Source organism: Cutaneotrichosporon oleaginosum, assembly GCF_008065305.1.
Source record: "Cutaneotrichosporon oleaginosum strain ATCC 20508 chromosome Unknown ATCC20508_contig04, whole genome shotgun sequence".
Classification (NCBI taxonomy): Eukaryota; Fungi; Basidiomycota; class Tremellomycetes; order Trichosporonales; family Trichosporonaceae; genus Cutaneotrichosporon; species Cutaneotrichosporon oleaginosum.
The window spans coordinates 1,682,725-1,701,072 of NW_027072173.1; the positions used below are offsets into that span (position 1 = coordinate 1,682,725).

An 18,348-nucleotide genomic window follows, 5' to 3' on the forward strand; every position below is an offset into this window, starting at 1 on the left:
ATGCCTGTCGCAAAGGGCAAGCCGCGCCCCGTCCCGCTCGCCATGCCGGCCAATGGCGGCAACGGCGATGCGCGCCCCCACAACGCTGGTCCGCTCACCCCCAAGACTCCCAAGACGCCACAGGACGAGGCCATCGCCTTCTTCTCCGGCGCGCACGACGGTGCCCCCGTCCAGGTCTGGGAGCTCGTGCTCGAAGATGACGGCGGCCCCGGTGAGGGCAAGTCAGTGAGTCGCACTGTCCGTGCTCGCCTGACGTCAGTACATCCGCTTGCCTGCCCCAACCACGCCCTATGTGCTTCGCTTCTCGATCCACCCGGGCACGTCGATTATGCGCAATGGAAACGGTGTGCTCAAGAGTGACTTTCCCATGGATGGGGGCGCGTTCAAGCGAGGCAAGTTCTCCGAGCGCAAGCTTCCCTCGGATCTCTCAAAGTGAGCAAGAGCGATGAGCCAGCTGATGCAGACCTATCACCATCGATCTTCCTATTTCAGCGCCGGGCGCGTTCTGCTATTATGTCGAGTATGACGGAGCGGATGGCGAGCGGGTCACGGGGAGACGCGGATACTTCAACGTCGACCCCATCATCTCGCTGCCGGCGCGCACGCCGTTCAATCTCGAGGGCGATGTCCTCGCTGACACGAGCTCGGGGAAGGTCGAGAAGAAGACCATCACGATACCCATTGATGGCCTCACGATTCTGTCGATCATTGCGAAGTGGCAGGGCAAGGTCAACGAGTGGGACAAGCACCTCGCCGAGGCGAGCAGGCGCGGGTACAACATGATCCACTACACGCCTCTGCACGTTCGAGGCGACTCGGGCAGCCCCTACTCGATCTTCGACCAGCTCGCGTTCGACCCCACCTTGCTTAGAGACCCCAAGGCCAAGGACGGTGGCTATGCTGAGATCTGTGACACAATGCGCTACGCACGCGACAAGTACGGACTTGGCGCCATCACTGATGTCGTGCTCAACCACACAGCCCACGACTCGGCATGGCTCCAGGATCACCCTGAGGCTGGGTACTCGCCACACAACACGCCGCATCTCGCGCCCGCTGTTGTGCTTGAGGACGCAATGTTCGAGCTCACTGACAACCTCAAGCCTCTTGGCCTCCCGACAGTCGTCAAGAGCGAGGCTGACTTGGCCACTCTGGGCAAGGGGATTAAGGAGACCATTGACAAGCTCAACCTGTGGCAGTACTACACCATCGATGTCCCAGCATCCGTTAGGGCTATTGGTGACACCCTCGCCGCTAGAAAGATCAAGCCGTGGCGCGGCGAGCCGTTGACAGGGAAGACGACCGTCGAGCTTGCGAAGATCGCAGTCGAGACCCCGGGCTTCGTCAAGAACTATCGCGCGTACTCGGCGCCGCACTGCACTCATGTGGACGTGGAGGAGGCTGCGGGCTTCGTGGACGCCGCCTTCCCTCACCTCGCCCACATCCAGGCGCAAGAATGGGGCAAGATTCTCGACGTGATCAACGTCGACCTCTACAAGGAGTTCAACGACGACGTGGCCGCCGCCAAGGACCAGATCCTGGGACGCTTGCGCTTTACTCGCCTCGAAGAGGGCGGGCCTAAGCTCGGCGAGATCAACAAGAAGTGAGCCTCGCCCTTGTCCGTTAGCTGATGCCAGAAACCCCATCATTGAGCCGTATTTCACCCGCATCAAGCAGAAGAAGGGGACCAACCACCCAGCCGCTGCTCTCACGGTGGCAAACAACGGCTGGATGTGGGCTGCCGACCCGCTCAAGAACTTCGCTGAGTACCCATCGAAGGCATACCTCCGCCGCGAGGTCATCGTCTGGGGTGACTGCGTCAAGCTGCGCTATGGCAAGGGGCCCGAGGACAACCCATGGCTGTGGCAGCACATGACTGACTACTGCGAGATGCTTGCGACGACATTTGACGGCTTCCGCCTCGACAACTGCCACTCGACCCCCCTGCACGTCGGTGTGCACATGATTGACGCTGGTCGCAGAATCAACCCGAACCTCTACGTCATGGCTGAGCTGTTCACTGGTAGCGAGGAAATGGACCTCAAGTTCGTGCGCGAGCTGGGTCTCAACAGTCTTGTCCGTGAAGCCTACAACGGCGGAAACACGAAGGAGTTTGCCAGACTGTGAGCATCGGGCCATAATTCAGCTAACGTGCAGGCTCTACCGCTTCGGCGTCGGTAAGCCCATTGGCTCCATGGACTCCGCCGTTCTATCGAGCCCCGGCGAGATCAAGGGGCTTGGTGGCTCTGCCTCTCGCCCTTGCATTGTGACGCCTCTCCCGGGCTCTCACCCACATGCCGTGTTTTACGATGTCACGCACGACAACGAGTCTCCAGCCGACAAGCGCACTGCCGAGGACGCTCTTTCCACGGGTGCCCTCGTCTGCTTCACCAGAGCCGCGCTCGGATCGAATAAGGGCTTTGACGACCTCTACCCCAAGCTTCTAAACCTGGTCACTGACACGCGCATGTACTGCGTCTCGGGTCCCGCCGACGAGCAGGGCATTGGGCGCGTCAAGCGCATTCTGAACCACCTCCACACCCAGATGATGATTGAAGGATTCGAGGAGGGCCATGTCCACGAGGAGGGCGATTACATCATGGTCCACCGCGTTCACCCCACCACTCACAAGGGCTACCTGGTGGTCGCCCACACTGCCTTCCCCGGCGCCAAGGGACGCGGGTATATCAACCCCTTCCGACTTGCGCGCACTCAGGCCAAGTTTATCTTTGGTGCTTCGATCCACACTCGTCGCGATGAGTGGAAGGATGACCCAAAGGTTCACTACGGCATCCCTTCGACTCTCACCGAGATTCTCGCAGAGGACGTGACCATGCGCGAGGGCTCCGACGAGAATGGTCACTACACTGAGGTCGTTGTGCCAGATTCATTCGACCCGGGAAGCGTCATGGTCTTCGAGACCGCGATGAACGGCATGTCACCAGGTCTTGATGAGAAGTGTCGTGAGGGCGTTGATCAAGCCTTTGCCGATGTTGATCTGGTCGACCTCAATGTCCTGCTCTACCGTGCAGACGGCGAGGAGAGGGACGCAACTGGAGGGGACGGCGTGTACGACATTCCCAACTACGGTAAACTCGTTTACTGTGGATTCGAGGGATGGATGGCGCCGCTGCGTCAGATCATTGCTCACAACGACCTGGGACACCCGCTCTGTGAGCATCTCCGCCAGGGCACATGGGCGCTGGACTATGTCCACAACCGCCTTACCAGGGAGATTGACACTCTTCCTCGACTGGCCAAGCCCGCTGCCTGGCTCAAGGAGCGTTGGGAGGTCATCAAGCAGACTGTGCCCTCGTTCATGCGGCCCAAGTACTTCGCGCTCGTCATTTACGAGGGCTACAAGGCGGCGTGCCGCGCAGTACTTGAGCAGCAGTCCGAATTCATCATTTCGGGTCACGAGCTTACGAGGAACCTCGCGCTCTGTTCCGTGCAGATGTACGGCCTCGTGAAGTCAGCGAGCATCAATCCCAGCAAGCCTGTCGCCAGCCTTGCCGCCGGTCTGCCGCACTTCACGGCAGGCTGGGCTCGCTGCTGGGGCCGCGACGTCTTCATTTCCCTGCGCGGTCTTTTCCTGACCACGGGCATGTTCGAGGCTGCGCGTGAGCACATCCTCGCCTTCAGCACGACGCTCAAGCACGGTCTCATTCCCAATCTTCTCGACTCTACGCGCAACCCGCGCTACAACTCGCGCGACTCGCCTTGTGAGCTGAAAGTGTTGAAGTGCACTGACGACCAGGGTGGATGATTCAGAACATCCAGGACTACACCAAGATGGCGCCTGACGGTCTGTCAATCCTCAAGGAATCGATTAAGCGCCGTTTCCCGGCTGATGACTCCTGGGTTCCGTGGGACGACCCGAAGGCGTTCTCCTGGAGTAGCACCATTGCTGAGGTCATCCAGGAGATTCTGCAGCGCCACGCCGAGGGCATCGAGTTCCGCGAGCACAACGTGAGTGTGATTGTACCTGTAAGTCCGCTAACGTCAGGCCGGGCCCAACCTGGACATGGATATGAGAGACGAAGGCTTCAACCAGAAGATCTGGACCGACTGGGAGACTGGATTCATCTACGGCGGCAACCGCTTCAACTGCGGTACCTGGATGGACAAGATGGGTTCATCGGAGAAAGCGGGCAACAAGGGCTTGCCCGCCACTCCGCGCGACGGCGCGCCGATCGAGATCACTGGTCTTCTGAAGTCCACACTCACCTGGCTTGACGGGCTCAGCCGCAAGGGCCAGTTCCCGTTCAAGGGGGTTGAGGCAACTGGTGGGTCGAACTGGCCATGCAGGAGCTGACTTTCAGTCAAGGGGGATAAGCGCCTGGTCACGTACAAGGAGTGGGCAGACCTCATCCAGGCGTCGTTCGAGAAGCACTACTGGGTGCCGCTTGATCCCGCCGAGGACAAGGACTTTGTCATCAACTCGTCACTCGTTAACCGTCGCGGCATGTACAAGGACGTGTACGGCACGCCCAAGGACCGCGAGTTCAGCGACTACCAGCTGCGCTGCAACTTCACGCTGCCAATGGTGGTCGCGCCCGAGCTGTTCACGCCGCTGCGCCAGCTCGCAGCGCTGCGCCTGGCGGATCGCACTATCCGTGGGCCGCTCGGCATGAAGACCCTCGACCCTAGCGACATGCAGTACCGCCCCGACTACGACAACCAGAACGACAGCACCGACATGAGTGTCGCTAAGGGATGGAACTACCACCAGGGCCCCGAGTGGGGCTTCCCGCTTGGCTGGTTCCTGTCTGCTTGGCTCATGCTAAGATTCGGCCACGAGGACGAGGACCTGCGTGAAGAGGCTGGGTTCAAGAGTAAGGAGGAGAACCTGCACCACGTCGCGAGTGTTCTGCTCAGGCTACGCGAGCACATTGAGAAGGACCCGTGGCGCGGTCTGCCCGAGCTGTGTAACCATGGTGAGCTATTGCTCCCACTGAGCAAACTGACAACCAGGGGGCGCGTACTGCCGCGACTCGTGCAACACGCAGGCATGGTCGGCGAGCACAATCCTCGACGTGCTCGAGATGTTGCACAAGATTGTAAAGGGCGAGTCTATCCGCCCATAGAACGCATAGGAAGTAGTATGAAGGCTCAGGATCGCATATGCAGAGGTGCTCTAGCCGGTGTCTACTCTACTCGTCGCCCTTGTCGAGGCGGACGGCTGCGGCCGACTTGACGCCGAGGAGGTCGGTCTTGTGGCCGACAAGAGTACGGATGTCCGAGATCTTGTACTTGATCATGGTGGGGCGCTCAAGCGACATGCCCCAGCCAAGCACACGCACGCCCTTGGGCAGGCCCATGGGCTCGAGCATCTCTGGGCGGAACACGCCCGAGTTGGCGATCTCGATCCACTTGCCGAGGCCCTCGTGCCACGAGAAGACCTCCATCGACGGCTCGGTGTACGGGTTATACGCGGGCTTGAAGCGCAGCTTGTGGTTGCCCGTCTTGGCGAAGAACTCCTGCATGAAGCCGATGAGGTGGCCGAGCGTGATGTCGTAGTCGGCGACGACACCCTCGACCTGGTGGAACTCGGCGAGATGCGTCGCGTCCGTCGCTTCGTTGCGGAACACGCGGTCGATACTGAACAGCTTGGCTGGCTTGAAGCCACCCGGCTGGTTCGCCAATCGGTACAGCATGTCGGTCGAGACGGCGGTCGTGTGCGTGCGCAGCAGGAGACGCTCGCTCTCGGCACGCGAGAACGGTGCACGGTACCCAATCGATCCGTAGCCTCCAACCTCGTGCGTCTTGGCTACGCGCTCGTAGTATGGCTCGTCGGGGATAAAGGCCTTGGCGGGGTCTGAGAGTCAGCGAGCAGCTCGATTCATCTAACGCCCCTCCTCTGCGACCACCTCTCCTGGCCGACGTCTCTCCGGGCGGAGAAATGCTCACCCTTAACGTAGAAAGTGTCCTGCAGCTCACGCGCAGGGTGCTGTTGGGGCACGAACATGGCGTCAAAGTTCCAGAACGCGCTCTCGACGAAGTGGTTGGTTGGCATCTCGGTGAAGCCGAGGTCGAAGAAGATCTGCCGGAACTCCTCGCGCACCTTGAGGAGTGGGTGGAGCGCGCCGCCCTCTGTCGCCTGCCCCTGCGCGGCAAAGTTGTACGGCTTGAACTCGGCGTCCTTCCACTTGCCGGACGCGACCATGTCGCTCGACAGATCCGTCTCGAGCGTCTTGACCTCGGTCGCAAACTTGCTCCCCTTAGTCGCTGAAAAGTGGAGCTGTTTCCGCGCAACTACAAGCTTGCGCTTCTGCAGCTCCTTGAGGATCTTGTCCTCCGCCCCGCCGCTTGCCTGCACGCCGCGCAGCTGCTCCGCCGTCTCGTCCACGGGCGCCGAGGCCGCACGCACAAAGCCGGCCCCAGCCTTCGCAATCCACTTGTTCTTGAACGCGCGGCCCTGGCCGACCTTGACCGTGTCGTCGCCGAGGAGTTTCTGGCGTCAGAAATCCAGTCGCGAGGCGAGGGGCTCGGAGCCGGGATAGAGTCGCGCTCGGGCCACGTGCACGTCTCCGCGCACGCCGCGAGTAAACGAGTCGGCAGCTTACCTTCAGCTCCGGCACGGTCGCCGGCTCGCCTGCTCCCTCGGCAGGACACGCCTGCCACACACGGAACTCGTGCGAGCCGCTCGCGGCAATCTGCGACCCTTCTTCCGTGAGTCCGTACACGTTCGTCGTAATCTGCTTGTAGTCGACCATCTGAAGTAAGCTCGATGCCCAGTAAACATATTAAAGCAATGCTGGCCTTCTAGACGGACGGCCGCGCGCTCCGCGCCACCCACCTCCTTGCTCAACAGCGAGTCAAGCGCCGACTTGACGACAGCCTGCGCCTCCTGGGAGGAGAGCGCGGCCCCGCCCACAGAGAGCTTGCGCGAGTCGTCGAGCGTGCCCGATGGCGACGCATCGAGCGCCTTCAAAATGGCCGTCTGCACCTCGTCGACCGTTGGGAGTGCCATATTCGTTGTTGTGAGATGCCAATGTGGCTCGGCCTCGACATTTCGTCGACAAGACGGAGTCGATCGGCGCGCCTACTGGTGCCTATAATTAGGTGCCGATCTTTACGGTGGGCCTATCCTTTCTAATGGCTTTTTCCACATTTGAACAATACTAATACCCTTCGTAATTGGAAGTGGACCTTGTTTGGTTCCTCGTCTGCGTCTCGCGGTCTCGCTTGCAACGCCGAAACAAGTCGCGTCACTCTCTCCACACACCACACATCATGGACGCATCTAAACGCGCAAAGCTCCCACAAGTCGCGCGCGCTTCCGTCAGGGCTGCTGATAAGAGCGGCGCCCTCGATCGTAATGAGTACACCATGGCAGTGGCGCGCGCCGACGTCCTCAAACGCCTCAATCTCACGGAAGTCGACAGTGAGGGGAAGAAGATCATTAAGGAGGCAGTGATGAAGGCATTGGTAAGCACTTCTGTGTGTTGAGCTGAATGGTTCAAGGCCGCGCTCGGGGAGAATGAGGAGCAGTCATCGAACGAGGAGGTTTCGGAGGAGCAGCTAGAGGACAATGAAGAGGTTGAGGAGGAGCCGCCAAGGAAGGGCCGACGGAGGGAGACTAAGCTCAAAGCCCCGTCTGAGTCTGAGGACAGCAAGAGCGACAGCTTCGACCCGTTCGACGATGACGAAGAGCCGCCGCGCAAACGCGCACGATCCAGCAAAGTTGCGTCTCGCGGCGCCTCGGCCAGCACAGGGCGATCGCGCACATCCACGCCGCTGAAGCAGGGCAAGCCGTCAGCCAAAAGCGTGGAGGTGATTGAGGACTCCGACGACGAAGCTGCGCCAGCCAAACGCAAGTTGTCCACGGTGTGTGCCTAGGCTTCTTCGCTGTGACTGAGCTAACATCAGTCTCCCTCGCCGGCCTCGTCTATGTCGAGCGTGTACGACGAGCCGCCGAAGCAGAAGGGGAAAGCAGGAAGCGCGCCTAAGAAGACAGCGACGAAGGCGAAGGGCAAGAAGGATCCGAATGAGGGAGTGAGTATGCCTCCGTCTTCCAACATAAGACGCCCCACACGCGAGCGCCCGTTCCTTTGAGGGTCGCGACAAGTCGCTCACAGCAGCTGTCGCCCGACGAGGCGCAGATAGCCGACCTCAAGCGCATTGTCGTTGCGTGCGGCGTGCGCAAGCAATGGTGTGTAACTGGCGTGACTGCAAGCTGACCTAAGGACGAAGGAGTTTGCGGACTGCCCAACCGTAAGGCGGCAGCTGTTCCGCGGAGGCAGCAGCTGACTTTAGCCTTCATCCCAGATCAATCACTTGAAGAGTATCCTGCATTCGCTCGGCATGAAGGGCAAACCGACGATGGGCAAGGCCAAGTCGCTCAAGGAACGACGCGAGTTGGCACAGGAGCTCAGTGGGTCGTCTGCTCCGTCCTCCTCCTGCGACTTCACTCACCGCAGATGATGTGAAGGAGTTCGAAGCAAGCCGCGGTGCCGAGCGTCCCAGACGCGGACACGCTGAGCCGGACCGAAGAGTTTCGGCGTCTGGCGCGATGGCTGCCGTCATGGATTTCCTTGACGACGACGACGACGACGACGATGACAAGTAAAACCGCGATACCCGCATGCCGCGCCAGGCACGTTCAAGCATACTAGCTTCTGAGAAGTGGCGAGATATGGGAGCGGTTGTGCCTGGCGGAAGGGGGAATGTGGGAAGCCGGCAGAAGCGGATGCATGAGGCCGGCAGGCGATACTGCTGGTCATCTTGTGACCATGCTCGTGTACACCGGCTCTGCATGCTCACCGGGCGCTCGGAGACTCAGAGTGCAATCTCATTCAGCCATCCAAGCATCGGAGCCTCGGCAAGGGCAGCAGTCGCCATTCAGACTGCATTAAGTTGGGCAGGTAGAGCGGCGCTTAGGGCAATTCAACGCCACAATTTACTATCAGGTCCACTTGCCCTCTGGCCTGGATCGCCCTTCTCTCTCTGCGCGCCGGGCGGCGTGCGGATCCACCTCCGCGCCACTATGCACAACGAGCACCAGCACGGACCACATTTTGTAACTGCTCCTGCAACTACTCCATCCGCATCCTCATCGCAATGAGCTCCCCACGCTTCGCGGGCCTGCCACGCTTCGCGCTGCGGTGCGCGCTCCTCTGCGCCGCTGTGCTTGTGATCCTCATGGTCATCCCGCACTCGCCGCGTCCCGCGCGCCAGCGGCCGAGCATCGACAGATTCTTCCGCTTCGGGCGGCCAGCTGAGGCTTGGGTCGACCTCGAGACAAGCATCCCGTGGACGAGGTATGATGGCGGTGAGTTACAGATGGAGGACTCGATCTCTGAATCCCGTACGCGACGGGGGGCATAATGAGCAGTCACCGAGGAAGATCGGGCGGAGGTGTACCATTAAGCGATGAGAGCTCAGCGGACAAGGGCGCTGACATCAGGCATTGAAGGCTACACTGTCTGGTCGAACCTGTTCCTCTCTGGAGGCACGCTCGTTGCCGCCGTCGAGACGAAGGAGGCTGCCGACAAGCTGCCCAAGCCGCGGGGCATCCTGAGCGACTTCGATGGGGTTGAGCGTATCCCCGCTGGTCCGGACCTTTGGGCGACGAGCGCCGGGGCGGACCTGGTCCGCGCTGAGTTTGGCGAGCGCGCAATCCGTATTCCTGGGATCACATATCTCTTCAACGACCCACCCGGGGAGAGTGAGTTGCGAGCCCGCTAGGAACGGCGCTACTGGTCCTGCTCGTCGCTGTCACCGGCTTCCCACCGGGCGAGAGTATCCAGAGGCAGGGCCGAATGAGAACACCAGCACAGCACGAACGTACTAACCCCAGGGGGCCTAATTGCGCATAACCACCACTTCGTCTGCGATCTACTGGCGCCCGCGGCGAGGGCTGTCGCCTCGGCGCGCGCAGCTGCTGGCCTCCCAAACGAGCTGCCACAGCGCATCTTCTTCCCCCGATGCGGAGCTGACCCGTCTTGGCGTGACCACCGCGGCTTGAGTGGGTACTGCCCTCTGCCTAGCTGATATCAGACTCCTGGCTGATCCGCACCATGTTCCCTACCATTATCGTCGAGGACAAGCTCACGTGGGACGACCGGGCCCGCGGAGACGTCGCGTATGTCTTCGAGCAGGTGGTTATCGTGGACCGATGTGAGTTGAGCGCGACGAGACAGACAGAGATCATGTCGGAATGTCCGCTGATAACAGCCGCTGCACACTCAGCTTCGGGCGATGTCGCGCGTTGGGGGAGAATGAACGCCAACGTGCCACAGATGGACGCGCCCGCCAACTTCTGGGACCCATTTTCAACGGCGATGGCCCGCGCCACAGGAGACCTGCTGCGCGTCGGGCGATTCCAGCTCCCCGTCGTCGTGTATCTCGACAGGAACTCGGAGCCTATGGTCTCCCCTGAGTCGAGCGAGGCGCTGATCAAGGGCCTGCGCGAGCTCACCGGCCGGGCCGAGGTACACGTCGCGCGCATCCAAAGCATGACGCGGCGGCAGAAGGTGGCGCTCCTCTCGCGCGCCAACGTCATGATCGGGCTCAACGCCGAGGACATGCTGCAGATGGCGTGGATGCGCGCGGGCAAGGGCAATGCGGTGGTGGAGCTGTTCGAGGAGGACGGCTTCGCCAACGACTTTGCGTTGCTCGCCAACACGCTCGGCTTCAAGCACATCGCGATACAGGGCAACCGCGAGCTCACCCCGCGCATGTGGAGCGAGCATCCGAACGGCAAGCGCGGACCCCAGCACCACGCCGTCGTCGACGTCGATGCCGGCGCCGTCATACATGCCGTGGTCAGAATCCTGGACGGGCTAGAGGGCAAGGTGGGCCGGCAGCTGTTGCTGGGCTAGACTCTGTATACTAGATTGGGTTTGTTGCATGTGATAGATTGACTTTTAGTTGGTGGCAGCATTTGCGCCCAGCGGTGGCACGTGTTAAGACGTAAAGGAGACACGCCAACAAGCATGGAGGGGATGAGTTGTTCGCACCAACCAACTCTGCTGTACTGCAACGCGTACACAGGAGTAGAGCCCAGTATCGCACGGGCAGCGCTTCGGACATGTCCCGACTTAAGCGATCCCACTCCCAGACTCAGCCACAACTGTCAGCCACGCTGTCGTCAGCCTTCGCCTCCTGCCAATCTCCTCCCAAACGGGACAGACAGATATGCAGCCTGATATGAGCGCGAGCCCGTCGCCACCATCTAGGCCACACTCCACGCCACCCTCGTCCCAGCCCATCCGCGATAGTAGAATACATCATCCACTCCCAGCTCCCAAATCTAGACGAGCGCGCCCTACGCACGCCGTGCAGACATAGCGCTTAGAAGGAGATGGCGGCACCACGCTGAATGTCAGTGCCAGCTCATTTCCAGCCTGTGAAATACTCACCTGCTTCTTGTCACCGCCAAGCTCGAAGTGCTTGCAGCGCTTGAGCGAGATCTGGTGCTTGGTCTTGCACGAGGTGCACTCGAGGCGGAGGACGACCTTCTTGGTGGTCTTGGCCTTCTTGTGGAAGACGGGCTTGGTCTGACCACCGTAACCGCTCTGCTTCCGGTCGTAACGACGCTTGCCCTGGGCGGCGAGCGAGTCCTTGCCCTTCTTGTACTGGGTGACCTTGTGGGGGGTGTGCTTCTTGCAGGTCTTGCCCTTGCAGAAGGTGCGGCGGGTCCTGGGGTTAGTTCTAGCTCCGAGGTGTCGGTCGAGCGGTGCAGGAGGTGGAGTGAGGGAGCGGGGTCTGCCGTGGGATATTGGAGAGATCGGAGAACATCTGCGCATGGACATTTCTGTCCTCACGCAAACGAGGGTGGAAGCCCACACGTCGCAGGCGGCGCAACCATCGGAGACTGCACGCGCGCAGTATCCTTCGATGGCCGCGCACATCTCTGCCGGCCGATAGGGATCCGGTTCTCCCTCCGACCACAAATCCTTCTGGACAACCTCCCGACATCTCCGCCCAGCCAGCTCCAGCCGCTCGCCGCTTCATCTTCATCTTCGCGGTCGCGAGTCGCGCGCGCAAACGTACTTCGGGATGTTGACCCTATAGCGTCAGCACAGCTCTCACTTCTGCACGGGACAGACGTTTGTCACACTTCAAACGTCTATCCCGGGCCTTCCTCCAACGCCAGCAGCGCGCGCTTCGAGTCGACGCAGACGTCGTGGTCGGTGTCGGCGCGCGCGCTGTCGACGTCGGGGCTGCGATACGCACATGGTGGGCGGGTGAAGGTCTTTTGTTGAGGGATGAAGAGGTGGTCGTCTCGCCGCCGAACTGATCGCACCGAGGCAGCCAACGGATCCAGAATTCGCCCGAGTTGACGACTCAATTTCATTGGCTGCTGTGAGGACAATCGAGAATGCACGAAAGTTTCGGCGATTAGACAAGCGGCCGATGAGCACAAATTTGCCACTTAATCGACGAGTTATATTCCACGTGCGTGCATCACGTGACGGCCAACTCGTCCGCTGGGAGGGTGGTCGTTGAGAGCAGCGCCGTGTTCCACTCTTGTCCATCAAAAACGACGCCCAACATGTCGACCTTCGGTGGGTATGCGTGCAGGCGGCGCTGACAACAGCTCCCCCCGAGGCCCACCAGCAGTTCCAGGTTAGTCGCGCGCGCGCCGTCGCGATCGAGGAGTGGATGGAGGTGGTGGAGAGAATTTGGAGGGGGCGTCTGTGGCCTCGAAATACTTCGCGGTCCGGCCTTGGATCTTCGCGCACCGATCTGCGCGCAACGCTGTCCTCGTGATAGCGCGCGCTGCGGCTAGAGGCTCCAGCAATCAAGCTGGACCCAGGATGATTTGCTGGTGGATGAGGGAGGATGTCTGGGAGGGAGGCCGTAAAGAGGAAGGCGGGGAAGACGACTCCGGTGAGAGCATCGCTAACATTCAGCACATCCTCCGTCTCCTTAACACCAACGTTAAGGTAGGTCATTATCGGGCAGCGTGCGAGTAGGAAGACTGGGCGGACTTGAGAGGCTGGCTCGCGTTGTGGTGGCAATTTGTCGTCGCGCCGAGAAGACCCTGCAACTCGAGTGAATAGCGTTCGCGACGCGGTTAAGCGGACGCACTTGTGCGCGCCATCTTGGCTACTGTCGCATCGCCTCTCGAGTACCCAGTCAATCCCACCCGCACGCTCTGCATTTCGTCTCAACTTGCGCTGACAGACAGGGTGGTGGCAAGGTCATGTTCGCCCTTACTGAGATCAAGGGTGTTGGTCGCCGTTACTCCAACCTGGTCATCAAGAAGTGCGTCTGCCTCTCTGTGCTCGCTAACCTCCAGGGCCGACGTCGACCTCAACAAGCGTGCCGGCGAGCTGAACTCGGACGAGCTTGAGCGCATTGTCACCATCATGCAGAACCCCGCCCAGTTCAAGATCCCCACCTGGTTCCTTAACCGTCAGCGTGACCTCGTCGACGGCAAGAACTCGCACGTCCTGTCCAACCAGATCGACCAGAAGCTGCGTGACGACCTCGAGCGCCTCAAGAAGATCCGCTCGCACCGTGGTCTCCGTCACCACTGGGGTCTCCGTGTCCGTGGCCAGCACACCAAGACGACCGGTCGTCGTGTTGGTGCCCGCACCGTCGCCACCAAGGGCAAGAAGTAATTTTGTTCTGGTAGACTGGTCGGCAGGCGGGCGGGCCCGCGCAGGGGGCGCTGGGCCCTGTGTCATACATTTGGATGCACGCATTCTCCCACGGGAGCGGATCGAAGTTGTGTTGCGGAAGTGTGTGGAGGCTGCACGCGAGAGGCGATTGTGCAGTTCGGAGCTAAGGGCTGGGCAACACAGCAGTCAGCGTGCGTAACGGGCAACCATGGATGTGCAACGCCGTGCTCCTCGTCGTCACCATGCTCGTCATGTGCACCTGCACTGAAGCTTCCATAGGGCCAGAACAGATCGACGCTGGCGCCTGCAGCACGGTGCCTGCGGCCCGAAAATGGCTGGCCATCAAGCCGAGCAATGGAAGACTGGAGCAAGCCGATCTTAGTACGATGGACGCTTGATTATCACAGTCCTTACACACCAGTCTGCATTCCGAGACGCCCTCGAGGCTTTCAACAGAACCATGCCGCTGGAGATAGAGATAGATATCCATTTTGGGAACAGAAGTCATGTGGACCGCCCCTCCGCAGCAAGCGAAGCGATCAGCCCGTGTAGTATGTTGCAGCGCAACGTGTTGAGCAGAGCATGTGTCAGCGACGGACTTGTGCCACGTTTGTTAGCTGACAGTGATTGGGTCGCGGCCGGGTTTTGCCTGGATTCCGACGGAAGTGGGTGATCTACAGGCATACCTCATGTTCGGCATGACGCGCCTGCTTAGCTGCGATTATTCCAGACTCGAGTACCTCACCGGTTATGCCCCGCCTCCAGTCTGCCTCCTGGCCCGTCCCGCGGCCCACGCCGTACACGTTGGCCCACCTCTCATATATTAACTCTGAACATCTCATCTCTACTCACTACGCTTCTGCCTCTCACTCACCCACTATGTCGTACACTCTTCACGGTCACATCCTTTCCACTGTACGTCTCTGCCTCTCTCCCTTTCCAGGACAGCAGGCACCTCGCTGACCGCAGTGCGCCGCTCGCGTTATCGTCTCGGCTGGAACCATGGGCGCCGATGTCAAGCTCGAGTCGCATGAGTTCGCCTCGATCCACGGACCTGAGTGGGCGCAGAAGCAGCCGTTCAACCAGATGCCCTACCTCGTCGACGACGACACCGGCTTCCTCGTGTTCGAGTCCCGCGCCATCGCCAAGTACATCGCCGTTAAGTCCGGCTCGGACCTCGTGCCCAAGCAGAGCGACGTTGAGGCGTACGCGCGCTTCGAGCAGGGTTGCTCCATCGAGCAGAGCAATTTCGACCCTGCGGCGTCTGGTCTCGCCTTCGAGCTCGTCTTCGCCAAGATGTTTGGTTTCGAGTGCGTACGCTTTCCCTCCATGTTTCTCCTGGAAAACGGCTGACCCCAGGACCGACCAGAAGCGTGTCGAGAAGCACATCGCTGACCTCACCAAGAAGCTGCAGGGCTACGAGCGTCTTCTGTCCAAGCAGAAGTTCGTCGGCGGCGACAAGCTGACACTCGCCGACCTCTTCCACCTCAGCTACGGCGCCATCGTCGCCCAGCTCGGCGTGGTCCCCAGCCTCACGGACGGCTCGCTCCCGCACGTCAAGGCTTGGTGGGAGACCATCAGCAACCTCCCCGCCTGGAAGGAGTACGAGCAGCAGAAGAACGCCGCCCTCGCCGCCATGGGTGCGTCGAAGTGAGCATATCAGCGCCTGGATAGATGTATATACAGCAGCAGAAGAATGCACGGTGCAACGGGGTATATCGGGGAGCAGTCGAGTGCGCGGCCACGCTACGCTGTAATAAGCATAGACACCGCGAAGAGTTATCTGCGCTTGGCGTCGATCACTGCAACTCGGCACCGTCATCATTCCACCGTGGGTGGTGGACGTCAGCCGCCACGGAATGCGCCGAGCCACGTTAAGCTTCACAACATTAGCCGTTCTTATACATCATCCAGATACATACTCATCTACATCTACAGAACATAACCTCCGTCCCCGGATGGCGATGGCTTCGAAGCCACAAGCTGAGTTAGAGTGACTGGACTGGCGATCGCCTTGAGGCACGAGCAGGGAGCAAGTGACACCCGCGTACCCAAGCGGTTCGCATTCTGCTGAGCTCCTTCTCGCATCCGCTCTCGTCATCTAGAGGGACAGATGACCTGAGACCTGAATCCCCAGCACCGGAGCCACGTTCGCATTGGACACAGTCGCGGGACACGGCACGCTGCAGTTGACGAAGATACAGTCATCTCGTCGTTGGACCCGTCGCAGGTACCAACCTCGGATTGTGGGGCAATGGCTGGGCAAAATCCGGTGCGAACCCTACGGCAGCACGCCGGGCTGTGGATATTGACACCCTCTGTCCTGCGGTGCTCGGGGTATGGTCGATGCATAACAGCAGGCTTGGAGACAACATCATAGCAGGACTGCCGCTCAGTTGGGCGCTGGAGGCTGCGAGATGGATGCGGCAGGAGGACGTCTAGCTGCGCTGATGTCTACCGACACCCTCTCACTATCAGACATCTGGCAATGCATCGATCCCGTGAATGATATCTAGTTGACTTTCACACGGACCATGTTTGAGGGTGAAGCGTAACCAGCTGCGATTGTGAACTGCGCTCGAGAGAGCAGTTTGAGAAACATGAGGAGGGTCTAGCTGATCGACGGGTGTGGCGGCAGACGGAGAGGCCATCATCGCTTGATAAAGGGCACTTTCGGCACTACCGCCTCGCTAGAGCACTACCTATGCATCACCTTATGCGGCGCATGCAGAGGCATACCAGAGCTATGAAAGCCCCAGAATAGCTATCTGAGATGCGCATTGCGGGATACTAGTGGAGGACGCCAACATCAACTCAGCAACAAGTCGTTCGTTTAGCTCAGTGGGAGAGCGTTCGCTTCACACGCGAAAGGTCGTGAGTTCGAAACTCACAACGAATAGGAAACGTTCCCTTTTGCCACTCACCACATGTGTTGAGGATTGATGGAAGAGCGGGACCAAAAAGTCGGATCTGGCGATCATCTCCGACCTCCACTTAATGCTTCTCCATTCTTGACTTTCCACCACAATGCTCCGCGCTTTTACTCGCCTGCGGGCGACGCCGCTGCGGGCGGTTGGCGTGCGCACACAGTCAACGCGCGCTAACGTGCTTGACGAGCTGGAGGCGCGGGGCTTTGTGCAGGCCATCACGAGGTGGGTGTTGAGTGATGCCAGTCGTGCATGACATGAGTTGGACGGGAATGTGTTCTTGACGCCGGACGCTTCCGCTCACGCTAGTCCGGACCTCCGCAAGCAGCTCGAGACTCCGACCACGGTGTACGCGGGGATCGACCCCTCTGCGTCGTCGCTGCACGTCGGCAACCTCCTTCCGCTCATGGGCTTATTGCATCTGCGTGCGCGTGGACATCGGCCGCTTGCCCTAGTAAGGCTCCAGCAGGTTCCAGCTAACCCAGATCGGCGGCGCAACCGGGATGATCGGCGACCCCTCCGGCCGCTCGACGGAGCGCAACGCGCTCTCCGAAGCCGACCTCGCCACAAACGTGGCGGGTATCACGGCGCAAGTCCACCGCTTCTTCGAGCGGGGCACGGCGTACGCCTCGAAGCGCGGCTTTTCTCCCGGGGACGGCGATGTGCGCGTCGTGAACAACTACGACTGGTTCCGCGGCGTGGGCTTTCTCGAGTTCCTGCGCGACGTGGGCAAGTTCGCACGCGTGAACACGATGCTCTCGCGCGACTCGGTCAAGAGCCGCCTCGACAGCGACACGGGCATCTCCTTCACCGAGTTCAGCTACCAGCTGCTGCAGGCGCACGACTTCGCGACGCTGTACCGCACACACGACTGCCGGCTGCAGCTCGGCGGGTCGGACCAGTGGGGCAACATCGTCGCGGGCATCGACTTGATCCACCGCGTGCGCGCGCAGGCTGCGGCCGAAGCGGCGGCGGCGGCGGCGGCCCAGGCCGCGCGGGAGAGGCAGGATGCCGAAGCGCAGATGACGCAGAGCGAGCGGCGCGCGGCGGCGCGCGCCGCGAAGGAGGAGGCTAATGTCTCTGCGGCGGCGGCGCGGCGCGCGGCGCGCGAAGCGGCCAAGGCCAGCGCGGGGGCCGCGGCGGAGGCCGTCGAAGCCGCGCGGTCGGAGGCGCCGCCCGCGTACGGCCTCACCATCCCCCTTTTGACCACGGCGTCGGGGGAGAAGTTCGGCAAGTCGGCCGGCAACGCCGTGTGGCTCGACAGCGGGCGCACGAGCATCAACGACTTCTACCAGTTCTTCTACCGCGCCCCGGACGCCGACGTGCGCAAGTATCTCAGCCTGCTGACGCTTGTGCCGCGCGAGCGCATCGACGCCGTCATGGCCGAGCACGAGCGCACGCCGCGCGCGCGCGCGGCGCAGGCACTCCTCGCGGACGAAGTCACCGAGCTCGTGCATGGCCCCGAGGCGGTGCGGAAGGCACACGCCGCCCAGGCTATTTTGTACGCTAAAGAACCCCGGGCGCTCAAGACGGCTGAGGTGCTCGAAGCGCTCGAGGGCGACCCGCGTCTCATCCGCGTCAAGCGCAGCGAGATCCGCGGCGTGCCGGTGTCCAAGCTCGTCGCCATGTACGGCCTTGTCGGGAGCCGCAGTGAGGCCACCCGCCTCATCAAGCCTCGTAACACGGGCATCCACATCAACGAGACCCCCGTCACAGATCCCCGTCAGGAGATTGTGCAAACCAACCTTGTTGACAAGCACCTCGCAGTCGTGCGGCGTGGCACACGCGATATGCTCGTATTCCACGTCTCATACGACAGCGATTGATATGTTTGGGGCTCGGCA

The 18,348-nt window shown here is 60.9% G+C and overlaps 8 protein-coding genes across 8 annotated transcripts; 6 read left to right on the top strand and 2 right to left on the bottom strand.

The window, feature by feature from the left end:
- On the top strand, window positions 1–5,087 carry COLE_05096 (uncharacterized protein; the record flags this gene model as incomplete). Its single annotated transcript, XM_018427393.2, has 9 exons — window positions 1–225; window positions 260–432; window positions 464–1,603; window positions 1,638–2,123; window positions 2,158–3,722; window positions 3,758–3,969; window positions 4,007–4,286; window positions 4,323–4,937; window positions 4,975–5,087. 9 exons carry the CDS (start codon window positions 1–3, stop codon window positions 5,085–5,087), a joined length of 4,809 nt encoding a protein of 1,602 aa, XP_018279354.1.
- A 66-nt stretch (window positions 5,088–5,153) lies between these two features.
- COLE_05097 (uncharacterized protein) lies at window positions 5,154–6,973 on the bottom strand (the record flags this gene model as incomplete). The annotated part of the gene is made up of 4 exons (XM_018421340.2): window positions 5,154–5,818; window positions 5,911–6,454; window positions 6,567–6,716; window positions 6,800–6,973. The coding sequence occupies 4 exons, from the start codon at window positions 6,971–6,973 to the stop codon at window positions 5,154–5,156; spliced, it is 1,533 nt and encodes a 510-aa protein (XP_018279353.1).
- A 263-nt stretch (window positions 6,974–7,236) lies between these two features.
- On the top strand, window positions 7,237–8,572 carry COLE_05098 (uncharacterized protein; the record flags this gene model as incomplete). The annotated part of the gene is made up of 7 exons (XM_018423018.2): window positions 7,237–7,431; window positions 7,468–7,830; window positions 7,873–7,902; window positions 8,028–8,155; window positions 8,190–8,217; window positions 8,260–8,377; window positions 8,424–8,572. The coding sequence occupies 7 exons, from the start codon at window positions 7,237–7,239 to the stop codon at window positions 8,570–8,572; spliced, it is 1,011 nt and encodes a 336-aa protein (XP_018279352.1).
- A 491-nt stretch (window positions 8,573–9,063) lies between these two features.
- COLE_05099 (uncharacterized protein) lies at window positions 9,064–10,826 on the top strand (the record flags this gene model as incomplete). Its single annotated transcript, XM_018423017.2, has 5 exons — window positions 9,064–9,274; window positions 9,410–9,670; window positions 9,803–9,970; window positions 10,003–10,122; window positions 10,180–10,826. The coding sequence occupies 5 exons, from the start codon at window positions 9,064–9,066 to the stop codon at window positions 10,824–10,826; spliced, it is 1,407 nt and encodes a 468-aa protein (XP_018279351.1).
- Window positions 10,827–11,298: 472 nt separating this feature from the next.
- COLE_05100 (60S ribosomal protein eL42) lies at window positions 11,299–11,753 on the bottom strand (the record flags this gene model as incomplete). Its single annotated transcript, XM_018420350.1, has 2 exons — window positions 11,299–11,322; window positions 11,367–11,753. The coding sequence occupies 2 exons, from the start codon at window positions 11,751–11,753 to the stop codon at window positions 11,299–11,301; spliced, it is 411 nt and encodes a 136-aa protein (XP_018279350.1).
- A 1,403-nt stretch (window positions 11,754–13,156) lies between these two features.
- Window positions 13,157–13,577, top strand: COLE_05101 (40S ribosomal protein uS13; the record flags this gene model as incomplete). Its single annotated transcript, XM_018425340.2, has 2 exons — window positions 13,157–13,218; window positions 13,253–13,577. The coding sequence occupies 2 exons, from the start codon at window positions 13,157–13,159 to the stop codon at window positions 13,575–13,577; spliced, it is 387 nt and encodes a 128-aa protein (XP_018279349.2).
- An 879-nt stretch (window positions 13,578–14,456) lies between these two features.
- COLE_05102 (uncharacterized protein) lies at window positions 14,457–15,231 on the top strand (the record flags this gene model as incomplete). The annotated part of the gene is made up of 3 exons (XM_018424974.1): window positions 14,457–14,492; window positions 14,547–14,887; window positions 14,937–15,231. The coding sequence occupies 3 exons, from the start codon at window positions 14,457–14,459 to the stop codon at window positions 15,229–15,231; spliced, it is 672 nt and encodes a 223-aa protein (XP_018279348.1).
- Window positions 15,232–16,604: 1,373 nt separating this feature from the next.
- On the top strand, window positions 16,605–18,330 carry COLE_05103 (uncharacterized protein; the record flags this gene model as incomplete). The annotated part of the gene is made up of 3 exons (XM_018423016.2): window positions 16,605–16,729; window positions 16,814–16,958; window positions 16,990–18,330. 3 exons carry the CDS (start codon window positions 16,605–16,607, stop codon window positions 18,328–18,330), a joined length of 1,611 nt encoding a protein of 536 aa, XP_018279347.1.
- Window positions 18,331–18,348: the final 18 nt, after the last annotated feature.